A 12,841-nucleotide genomic window follows, 5' to 3' on the forward strand; every position below is an offset into this window, starting at 1 on the left:
GAGTACGTATGGTGGGACGGGGATTCGAACCCGCGACCCTCAGATTGCGAATCGAGTGCCTTATGCACCTGGCCATGCCGGGTATTTTTTGTTTTATCATGAAAATTCAGGGTATCTAATAGTTGATCATTAAAGCTGTTCTCTTTGGTAAATGTGGTAATGGAAAACTCAACCAATCACAGAGGGAAAATATTTTCAAAAAATATACAGAGTACCATTTTATAAAGTCTGAGAAATGTTACTTGTATATGTTGAGGAAAAGACTTAAGTTCTTTAGTTAATCCTTGTACTTGTTGCTGAGTAGAGATATCACAGCTTCCTAAGCTATTAGTTATATGCAAGATTTTAACTGACACTAGTGTAGTATATTCCAGTGCACAAATTTCCCATGGAGCTAACAGGAGGCTTAACAAATATCAGTCCATTACTTTCCAGACTCTGACAGAGTTCCTCACAAAAAAAGATCAACACATAAAAATGTAAAAACTACAATCTTCAACAAAAAAAACAACAACCAAAACACAAAAAAACAACACAATGAGACAAAACAAAGTGCAAGTGTTTATGACAGGTGTGTTGGACTGGCAAGAGAGAAAGAAATGTAAAAACAGAAGCTTTATTAGTTTTTATTTACCAATTAAAGAGAAAGAAAGTGAAACCAGAAAATGAAAACAACCCCTAGAAATCAAACTGAAGTACAGTGAAACAAAATATCATTAAAGGTAAACAATGTTAAATGAAACATCTCTAAATGAAAATCTAAACTACACTAAGAAAATTTCACAAAAACTACACTTACCATATCTATAAGTTAAAAATCTGAATTAATTCTCTCTCTTAATAAAAAATATGTCTAACAGGGGAGAACTTGTTTTTTAATAGTAAAGACAGAATAATAAGAACAAAGCCAGGTTTCCCACACCATTCTAACTGTACACATTACCTTTGTCTATTGTGATTTAAGTGCAAGGGTAGAACAAGGCCATGTGCATCCACAGGGTGAGGGGTCATTCCACTACCAATGAGCTAAGGTTCGATAAAACAGTTGGTATTATTTTAGTGTGAGAGTTCTTAAAAAGAGAGTGGATCTGATTTGAAAACTTTACTATTACATGGTACTTTTTTCATGCCTTAAACCTTTCAAGTAACCTATACACTAACAAATTGGTTAGTGTTAGCTTGATCATTAAAAACTGGCTAAAATCCCAAAATAGTTTCTTTTAGGGTTCTGATGTGCAAGAGGCCAAGTGAACTATAAAAATATTCAGAAAAGTTTGCTTCAGTTTCAAAAGTTACTTCTACTGTTGTTGTATATCTTAACTTTGTAATATCATGAAACATTCATGCATGCCTCTTTGCTATTATCCACAGTCATAACAAACAAAAAGCACCCATCATCTCCTAATTACATTACAAATACAAAAAAATATATATACATACTTACATTTAAAGAATAAGTTTCACAGCAAGGAAAGAATATACATTTAAAGTGAAACTAAAACTTCAAAATGGCTATTAAGCATTTGTTAACAGACTCAGCCAAATTGACTGACCCCAATACCTGTGAAGCTATATATACTATTTTTACTATAACTGTATTTACTAAGTGTGTTTTCACAAAATTTGGAAGGCTTTTAATAAACACTACAAAACTGTTTATACAAAAAAATCTAAATTTTTAATAATTTAGTTATACCATAGATTTGTTTGTAAATTCCCAAAGCCTTTACCGAGTCAATCTGAGTGAAAGGTGACTTTTCATGCTATGAATAAAAATACTTTTCATTTTAAAGTTTTATATTTTATTTACATAATTTCTAGAACTACCTAAATGAATAACAAAAGTTTTTTCAATAAGATATCGTGTCTTATCTCTTCTTTTCTATACCTAACACTAATTGAAGCTTGAGAAATTTTAAACGTTATATTTTGCTTAAGTTTTTCTTACAGAGATAATATAAACATCACTTAATACATTTCAAATAATGCATACCAGAGCTCTTGCAATTTTAGATGTTTTATTTTGCTGAAATTGTGTTAGGCTAAGCTGAGATGTTTATAATTTTCACATTTTAGAACAATACATAAAAACATGAAAAACAAGAGAAAGTTTTGTAGTACTAACTGTATAATAAGAGTTGTATGTACTCAAGTAAAAATCTGAGTCATTTTTCCCTAGGTCTCATTGAGTCTTACAAGTTTGGGTGTCCAAAACAAATTCATACATCAAATAAGCATTTTAGAACACAAAAAATGTATCAGACACTAAAATAGAATGTTCCCAAACTATTATAACTTATTCAGCTTTCTAAGGAAGCTATAAATAGGTTAATAAAATTCTGTTACTGCTCCGAGCACTAAATCTGATTAACACAAAACAAGCAATAACAGCAAAACTGAATACAATATTGCAAGATGTACATAGAAGAGAATCTGCTCTTTCTATTAGTTATAAACATGCCATCAACCATGTGAGGTTAATTAGAAAACAATTTCAAAACTCAGAGGAAAAGAGACGGGGCTTCACTGGTAGGTTTGACAAATTTATTGATATTGTAGCAAATCAAAAAGGCAGAAGTTCAAATTTTAGATTTTTGCTTGTAATTATGTATAGTTTTTGTTTCTAATTGTTTGGAAAGTGCAGCAGCATATCTTTGATGTCAGAAAATTCTGAAAGGGAAAAATCAGAGCTCAGACATGCCATGTGACAGAGAAATGAAGATGGAATATATTTTAAAAATTTGTTTTTGAAATTCAGAATTTAAAACTTAGATAATACACAAATCTGAATTATAAACTACATTTTCATACCAAGTTTATTGTCAAACATTGATAAAGAATTTGTTTACTTCAATTTTGAATGTAACATCATAAACGTTTGTGTCATGCATAAAAGAGCCAGGCCCAAATGTGAAGGGTTTACATATTTTATCTTTGCTGTCAACAGGATATAAATGCAAATAAACAAATACAATATATATCAGAACACTTTCATCTATATTTTTAATATACATATACTGTATTCATATAAACAAGTTTGGCAGTATTCAACTTTTATTATTACTCTTTTTTTTTTATTGATCACACTAGAAAAAAAAATTGCAACAAACTATTGCTGGTTGTACTCTTTAAAGAAAATACGTTAGTAGTTAAGTCAAAGATATTTATTATATTGTTTAAAATGTCAGTTAGTACATTTTTTTCAAATTTCCAACAGCATTGGAGCAATCAGAGAATTGGCTATGTCTCTTCCCATAAGCTTTTCCACAATCATTAGTGCAAACTCAAAAGCTGTTCCTGGACCTCTACTCGTGATCAATTTACCATCTGCAACAATTCGAGCTTCTGAGTACTTGTATTTACCTGTTGATTAAATACAGAAAAAAAATGTAACAGCTACATACCACACACACACATTTTCTCAAAACACAAGGAGAAAGTTCACACGGCTGTCACTTAATACAAAGCAATGAGAAACTACCAAAGAATGTTTAAAATATTAAGATTTTTTTTCAAATGAATAAATTTTCAAGTAACTAAAAATTTATTTTTTCACAATAAAGAAAAAACAATTACTGAACAATTATAAAAGAATTAGACAAAGGAACATTAAGATATCCCTATGAACATTAAGTAACCTAGGATATAGTTGACAATCAATTAGTGTCATTATTTATAATTTCCTTCCTTACAGTTCAAAAATGAATACATATTTTATGCACCAATCAAATCTAAATCAATATCTTTTGCTTGTCCTTTTAGAAAAAAATATAGATCAATTTTATCTTAAACTTTTTATATAATCAACTAATATGTCATAAATAAACAATAAATGCTCAAAAGTTTATTTACTATTTGCAATAATACTTACCTTTCTGTTCCAATTTTCGATTTAAAAAAAGTCAATGAATAAAGACTAGGGTAATGGTTGATATTTGGTAAATTGCTAATGAAATCAGAAAAATTCACACATTTTATGAATTTAAATTTTCAATCTGCAAATTCCCATGTGAAAATGTTGACCAATGTTTTAATGAACTTATTTGTAATTGGAACATTTGTTTAAATTAAGCTGAATGAATGTATCAATACCAGTAGCTCAAACTAGAAAGTGATATAGTGTGAATGACAGTAGTACCACATTCTATATATATATATAGAACATGAAGAAAAAGTTGCATATTTTTTGGTTGGTACTTAATCATTTAAATAGAGTAAGCAAATTCAAATATGTAAAATAATCCCAAGCATTCAGTCAGTTTCAGTCCCAACTGCTATGAAACATACAATGCAAAGAAACAAGCAGTATAGAAACCACTTAAGCAAATGATGTTCTTTTATCATTATTTTTAGTCTTTTTATACTATTGAAACTTCAGAGGTATATAATGCAAAAGCTTAAAATCATTACTGCTTGTGTCACTGTTTATATTTTCTAATGAATCTTTATAGTTTTAGTGTTATTGTAGTACATGTTGTTACAAAATGTCTTACCAGTAATTGCTAGCAGATTAACCCTGGCATATTGGGAAGTTACAGGTTTTTAATTCTGCTCATGGGAGATACAAAAATGAGAATATATATATACCACAGTATCAGTATGTGTGGTATTTATTGTTTAGAGAAATAAAGGCAAACAAGTAACAAACCATGCATACCAAAATTTTTGAAGATTTTACCTGAATGGAATGTTAATGTGAGAACAAGTGCAGAAAAGAAAAAACAAACAAGTTTGACAAACATAACAAAGTCCTTTTTATTTCATACCCCATGTACAATGTATGTATGTCTTCAAGGTTAATAAGGCAAAATTAAAGTAAAATAAAAATGAGTGAACTTGAAATGAAATTGTAGTAAAAATAAATTTGTACAGTCAGCAGTAGAAATAATGCAATACAAAGACTGGACTTTGACACTGGTTCCTGGGTCTCAGAACAGAGATGGACTGTCTTCCTTGAAAGTTAGAACAAATCTCATTTGAAACTGCCAAAACTTCATTCATACTACACATTCTCTCTGCAGTTGACCAGGACACTGAAATGCAGAAACACCTTTGTTCCAAGTGAGTTGCAGGCAATCCTCCCAAATACAAGTTCAAGGAGGAAACAATTTGCAACTATCCTAAGAAACAGCATACAAGTTTCTTGATAGGTCAAGTTACAAAAAAAGTAATGCCTCAGGATGAATTTTCCACATGATCTCAGTTGGACTTAGCATATTGAAAAATTATAACTCAGAAAAAATTAAGAATTTTGTAGATAAGACATACATACTATAGGACAGTAAGATGTGTAGAGTTTGCATACTACAGTACATATGTAAGTTAACAAAATGAATAGCCTTTATGAATTTAACCGAAATAAAACACTGTGCACTTTTACAGATATACCCAATATTTTTGTATAATCTTAAATACTAAAAGAATTAACCCAATTTATGAAAAACTTTCTAAGGCTTATAATATGCAACAGGGTTTTGTTTGTTAGTTAAATCCTGGATTAGCATAAAATAGTTATTTTTATGACAAATGTAAAAAACTAATTATAATTACAGTAAATATTGTATCTCTGAAGGTCTCTTAACTATGAAGCAATACAGAATTTTCTATTTAATGTACTGTTTAAGAAGTATTTTTAGAGATACACAAAAATGCTGAACCTTTTCTGCTGGCCAATTCCAGTAGTTCAACAGCAACTTAAAAGCTGTTTTGTCACAAAGTAAAATCATTATTTCAATTTTAGCAACGTGTTTGAAGAAGATTTATAAATCCTAACTAGCAGAGAAAGAGATGTGGTAGTTACAATTTTGTTTGAAATTATATTTATACAAAACAATAGTATAACAATCAATACAAAAAACATTATTGGCTCACTTTGTTATTAGTAATGCTTGTTTTGTGGCAATGGAATTTTCAACATTTTAGAGTACAGGTAAAGCACTTAAAGAAATTATCTTTATCAACTGAAACATTTAAAAAGTACAGGTAGAAAACATATTACTTTTATTGAACTTTAAAAAATTAGCTTTATACAAAGTGTTGTTGCTTTTTTTGGTACTTATGTCAGTTAAAAAGAACAAACAAATTCAAATATGTAAAAATATTCTCAAGCATTCAAAATGTTCTTCTGTAAGCCTCAATGAGTCTCACAAATATGGCTATCCAAAAATGAATTTCTGGAGCTCTCAAACGAGCAGAGAAATAAAAACATGAAATACAACGAATATCAAAAAAAAATCATGAAGCTTTCAAATATGGATATTAGAACACAAAAATATATCAGTTACTAAAATATGATGCCCCAAAACTACTATAATGTGCTTGACTTTTTAAGTAGTCAATAAATTTTATTGGTTATAAAATTCCTTTAATGTTTGGAGCAGCAAATTATAATCAAGCAATTCTATATCCAATTAATAAACTATAAATTAATGAGAATATGTTTTAATTAAGAAAGAAATATGCGAATATTGTCACAAATATATTGATACTATGTTATTTTAACTCACCACCATCTTCCAACTTGGACCTTATACTTGGATGAGATGTGATATACCTTTCTGTTCCAATACCATGACTTTTCAAAGCTATTGGTGCTAAAGAAAAACTGCTTCGGTTAGTAAAAACCATTTAATATTAAAATTTTTCATACTATAGTTGTTTGGTCAAATTTTCCAATATCTGTGAAGTTATACCTAGGTTAACATTTTCTTAAATCAAAAATGTATTTCCAATAATACTTACCTCCAATCACACTTATAGCTATTACTGCCAGGATGTCTTCCTTTGCCCATCTAAGCATTGATCTGATTATTTCTCACTTGCTTTGGTCTTTTATGTTCCACTCAATTGTCCTTGGCAATATTTATCTCGTGACACTCTCCACCTACATCAATATGTCCTCTATCCTGGTACTGTGTATCTATTACTCAACTGCAAGGGTTTTTTTCTTTTGCCCATTTAAGCACTGGTCTGATTTTTTCCTACTTGCTCCAGTTTTTTTATGCTCCACTCAACTGCCTTTGGCAATATTTAATTCGTAACACTCTCCACCTACATCATTGTGCCCTCTATCCTAGTACTGTATATAAGTAATCATTGAGATAACGTTATCATTTTTTTGAGACCGACTCAATACCAGTCTCTAACACTGGCTCTTAGTAGGGAGGAAGGACAGGAAAGTTTGAAAGGAGGTAAGTATTACTGAAAATACATTAAGAAAATGTTAACTTCCAAAATATACTTACCTCCTCTCACACTTATAACCAAGATCCCACATTGATAAGGTGGAGGGGCTGGTGAGGGCATTATCCATACAGAAAGCATCTGCATAGATCATAGGTGTGTCAATAGAAGATTGACACCCTAGTGGGGGAACCGTACTACATCGCAAACAGGTATGCTCTTCACCCTGAATGTAATTTCTGAATTGTGGATGGAATTATACATGATTTATCATCACTATAGGCCAGGCCCCAACCAGATAGTTGAGGTTCCACTATTCTGGGTTGAAATTAAAGGGCCATCATCTCTATATCCCATGTTGGTGACCAGGGCAATTGGATTGAAGAAGCCTGAAAGGTAAGACTGCGGGCTCCGAATAATGGGATTATGTATGCCTTCCTCAACCTGAGGAAACAGAACTCATCCAGTCTGGAATTATGAACACTCATCTTCACTCCCTAATCGTGTAGGCAAGGTAAATTCCAGTTGCACCCAGAATTATGGGGAGGATGTGGAACAACTGTGCTCAACAAGGGCATTGTTCGTGGAAGAGGGTCCACTGTCTCCTCACAATTCTGAACACAAAAGGGTTCCATCCCCTCCAGGGTTACTGAACCAATATTGATCAAAAAGAAGAGCAACACTCAACCAAACTTGATAGCCAAACGTCAAATCTGAACCAGTATTATGAGTAGGCTCTCATGTAGGCTGGTGCCACTCCTATGGATACCTGGGAAAAAAACATCCAGGAACCCAGACAGGAGGGCCTCCAACTTTGCCCTCTTCTCCAAGAGTGGAAGAATTCATTCTAAAACTCTGAAGGAAAAGCTTCTGTCCACCACCCCAGTGAATGGAAACTGGTGTGGTAAAGACTCCCTAGCTCCACTAGTAAAATTTGATAGGGGGGATAATGTGCATTGGGGATTCCTTAGGAACAGTGCTTTGGAAATAGTGCAATAGGTGAACCAAGTTTTCCTAAATTTTTTAAAAGCAAATTACCCTGATTTATTCAATCCAATGATCAGCAGGGATGGGCAGGATCCCCTTGTGCTTTACTCATGATAGTCCACGAGAGGCAATCCAGCATAGTACAGTAATACATTGTGGTCAGCCTCTAGGTGGTGTTATAGAACACCTCATTTCTACAGAGCCTGTTGTAACCTGTATAACATATATTGAATTACTGGTTGCTAGTGTGGTATTGGTTTGATAAAAGCACACCTGCCTGGGCAACTCGACACAAAGTGGGATCCTGTGAAAACAAGGTGAGGGGCCCTGAAAGGTACCAATGAAAATACTCACCCCTCTGTATAATCTAGCAGAAGTGGTTAAGACAGCTACTGGGGTAGGCAAAAATCTTCAGATGAAGATACTGCCAGATCCTGTAAGTAATGTGAGATAAAAGTATTGGGAGGTCCACATACCAGTCTGCACAATGTTCTCCAGCAGGTAATTCAACCGGGCCACTAAGGATATAGAAATGTGACAAATCTGATGAGACATGACTCGCAGAAGATTCCTTGCCTTCAAAGAGAGCCTAGAATAAAAAGTCATTGTCTGGTATCTCTAAAGGCATTATTGTAGGCAACAAAACCTTCAAGACCCTCACTGAACATGACAACAAACGAAATCTGATTGGACATAGAAGTGAGAAATAGTGATCAGAAGAACTAGTGAAAAGGATTTATCCCCTACCATGTCTTACAGTATTTTGGATGAGAAGAACCAGTCTGAGGATGTAGATAGAAATAGAAAGTGGTCTGTGGACAAACAGCATAAACCACTGTCACTGGCAATGTCTGTAGGTCAGCAGCAACAAAAAATAAACCTTCATGTAAAGGGGATACATGGAATATGAGAATCAGGTCACAAACAAGTGTTGAGAAAGGGCATGTACTTTAACCTTAATATACCTGGTAGGTAACTGCAATGGTCATTTGGGACCATGGATTCAAAGCAACTTGAGAAATCAAGAGAGTACTGAGGACTCAAAGAATATTTAGTCTCGAGTATCGAATGAAAGTCAATAAGACTGACTTATACAGCACGATTGTGGAAAATGCAAAAACCCTTGCTAAAGAGCCAGGTCAAAAAATGAGTTATGGTTGGCACTTCTGATCAAAGTGGGTTCAGCCTCCTCTCAATACACCATTGCAGATTTTGCATGTCAATTCCCATTGGTAAATATATACATCTCAAGACTAAGCAATGACTGAAACATATACACAGCAACCTTAGAAAATAAACCCTGATGCCGTGCAAAAAACAGCATAACCTCTATGCCTGAAGCTCCTGCATAGCCATGTGTACCATGTCAAATCATGGTTTCCTCCACATAGATGGCCTAAGAAGAAGTAGATACTCTGGAAGTTACCACCAAAGCATAAATCAGAGTGTAACTGCTAATCTGGTGCTGTCTGACAATGGGTTAGAACAAATCATATTTAGTACCCTGGGTAACATATGAATTGGAGGGAAAGCCTAGAGTTGTATTCCTGTTCTGTCTCGACAGAATGCATCCATTGCCAAAACCCAAAGGTGAGGTACTGTAGATCAAATGGCCAGTAGTTGGGTGTTCCAATGAGAGGCCAACCCACCAATCAGAGTTGCAAAATGAGAGCCAATCCAACAGAACCTTGTGATGCAGCCTCTATTCTGTTGAAAGAGTATGTTTGGGTTAAGACAATTGACCTGCTACTGCAGGCATCACCCGTGGAATATGGCAAGCTAACAGTGTGACCAGCAGTAACCAGTCATCTATGGATTGGTGTGTGCACAGTGCAATAGAATGGAGTTGATAAGAAAAAACTTATATGATATGGCAGAACCCATGTGAAGCCAATGCATGTCTGAAGGTAAAAACCCAGAACTGCAGTAACTGATCCTTGCGGACAAAAAATTCTAATAGTGGTGAGAAGCCACCACTATGGCAATGTGCAGATAGGAACTTGGACATCCACAATCCCAGTAAAATGTGTCAACTCAGATTGAGGAATTAGTAACTTGTGAAGAATCTAAGCATTGATATAGATGAACGATCGATGACTGGACACCATTCTCCTGTCTTCTTAGGCCCAACGACCGATGGGAATAAAACCTCGGAAAAATGAATCTTTCACTACCCCCAGACCAACTAAGTTCCAAATCCCAAGGATCTGTGGGAGATGGAAACACTAGAGGTTTGATGGATAATAGTGGTGAAGATGTGAACTGAATGAATAATTCTTACTCAAGGACCTGTAGTGCTCCCGGATCCATGGTCACAGATCCTGAAGGCATAAAATAATCCTCAATGCCACTGGCAGAGATCTGACTGAGCAGTGGAACCTTTGTATAGAGACAGAATCCATTCTGGGTACAAATGTACTGATGGGCTGATGTCGGGAGTAGGGACCTACAAATAGGGGCAGAACTATGACCCCCTGTAGGAGTCGATGAAATTCGAGCCACCAATGATAACAGGGGTGAATATAGAAGCTGACAACTGAACCAATGTGCATGTTAGCAATGGTTCCAGCTCGTCATCAATGAAGTTGATGATCCTGAGTCTTCCATCAGAGTGAAGTGAAAGAAAAACAAAATGTTGGATTTTAGAATTGTAAGTCTGTAGACTTACCGTGTCCCATCAGGTTAACTACAAACTCTGCTTTAGAACCACAAAATTCGAGGAGCAGATGTATTATTTGAGAGTTGGAAAATGCTTCTACCTAGCAATAGTAGGCTAAATCATGAAGTTCCGACATTCGTATCGGATAAGGCATAGCTGTTCCTTCATGTAACTGAGAAGTAAACTGCCCAACATGAACTACAATGTGCGTGGATGGAGAGAAAACCAAAAATTCACTTCCATACCTTTCAGCCATCAAGTAAGGTGGAGACTTAAATGCAACCAGGGAAAGACCCAAAATATCACATTCTCGATGAACCAACTGAATAAAATAAATCAAAAGCAACTTATCTCAAAGTTGCCTCCTTTTTTGTTTTTATATGACATTTAAACACTGCGTTGATTACTGCTTATTGGAACATTTGGTCAGGTTTGTTTTAAAGCAAAGAAGCGATGGGCTATCTGTTGTGTTCACTATAGGGAATTGAACCCCAGGATTCCAGAGTTGAAAGTCCATAAACTCACCACTATCCCCACAGGGGGACTGAAAAGCCAACCAACTAAAAAAAAGGTGCAGGAAAAAGCGAATTATCTGTACTGTGCAAAAGTGTTAGGACATGGGAAGATTTTGTCATTCTTTCCATTTTATGGGGCTAATTCTTCTATGCCATTACAAAATGTAAATTTCAACACTATGGTAATGCTTCACTGATCTCTATTGACAATTGAATGAGCCAGGATGAGAATACTTATCATTCTAGAGATTCTCATATACTTGTACCAAGGGCAGGTCATAAGGGTTCTGCTTGAATGAACATATTGATCAAATTTAGAGTCTGAAATGACTGTCATGGTACCCCATGCAGTATCTTAACTATATAGAAAGGAGCTAGCATATTGTATCAGTATATGCTAGAAGAAATCAATTTAATAGCACACCACAAATAAATCTTGATAAAAACAGTGTTAAACACTAAATCTTAAGTTTTGTTTTCATGCCACAGTCCAAAAAGCATAGAGAATTGTCAGTAGAGCAGAGAATTCACATAAAAGCTTTCTGTGATGCTGGTTGTACTCTCTGACAAATTGCTGCAGACTTGAAATGCTCCCCAAATTTGAAAATAGGAAAGGGAGAGGCAGAACACCAAAACTCAATGATACTGATGTTAAGTTTCTTCGTTTATGCAGTCTTTGGGACAGAAGGAAGACTGCCACTGACCTCAAACATGAGATAAATGACCATGTACTAAATGATAGAAAAGTGTCCAGATCTACAGTATCAAGAAGACTCAATGAGAATGGAATATTTGGTCATGTAGCAGTTAAAAACCTTTCACTTCAATCTCCAAATATTGTCAAGAGACTGAAATTTGCTAAAAAGTACAAAAACTAACTGTTGATGATTGGAAAAGGGTGTTGTGGATGGATGAGTCCAAGTTTGAAATATCTGGTTCAAAGTGTAGGTTGTACATTTGGCGGAAGAAAGGTGAAATATACTTACCTCAATGCATAGCACCTACCATGAAGCATGGGGAGAAGCAGTGTGATGGTTTGGGGGTATTTTTCTGCTGAGGTGACAAGAGATATTTGCAAGATAGATGGAATAATGGATCAGTGCAAGTACCATAAGATACTGCACCATCATGGTATACCCAGTGGTTTGTGTATTATTGGTAAAGGATTCTACTACCAAGAAGATAATGACTCCAAACACTCATCCAAACTATCAAGAAATTACTTAGCTAAGAAAGATGCTGCTGGAGTCATTCAAATGATAAAATGGCCTCCACAAAGCCCTGATCTCAACCCATATTTGGGATTTGATAGATCAAAAACATGAAAAGTCAAAAGTTACTTCCAAAGAAACTTTATGGGAGTGTATTAGAGACATTTGGAGTAAAATCCCAAAGGATACTTTGATTAAATGTGTTGTCAATAGTGCCTGAAAGACTGTCTGCAGTTATTAAAGCAAAAGGGGGACACACACACAAAATATTAACTGTTTGCTGAACT

At 34.5% G+C, this 12,841-nt stretch overlaps 1 protein-coding gene across 2 annotated transcripts in view; it reads right to left on the reverse strand.

The window, feature by feature from the left end:
• Positions 1-2,004: 2,004 nt before the first annotated feature.
• Positions 2,005-12,841, reverse strand: part of LOC106463924 (protein DJ-1zDJ-1-like) — a 36,617-nt gene continuing 25,780 nt past the window's right edge. Inside the window, exons 4-5 of one of the 2 annotated variants that reach the window (XM_013924007.2) lie at positions 6,507-6,593; positions 2,005-3,363 (exon numbers count right to left, since the gene is read on the reverse strand). In XM_013924007.2, the coding sequence (XP_013779461.1) occupies positions 3,203-3,363; positions 6,507-6,593 (248 nt within the window). In that variant the 3' untranslated portion in view covers positions 2,005-3,202. The remainder of the gene's footprint in view (positions 3,364-6,506; positions 6,594-12,841) is intronic. The other variant, XM_013924008.2, reaches the window with a different exon arrangement.

Source organism: Limulus polyphemus, unplaced genomic scaffold (assembly GCF_000517525.1).
Source record: "Limulus polyphemus unplaced genomic scaffold, Limulus_polyphemus-2.1.2 Scaffold1517, whole genome shotgun sequence".
Lineage (NCBI taxonomy): Eukaryota > Metazoa > Arthropoda > Merostomata > Xiphosura > Limulidae > Limulus > Limulus polyphemus.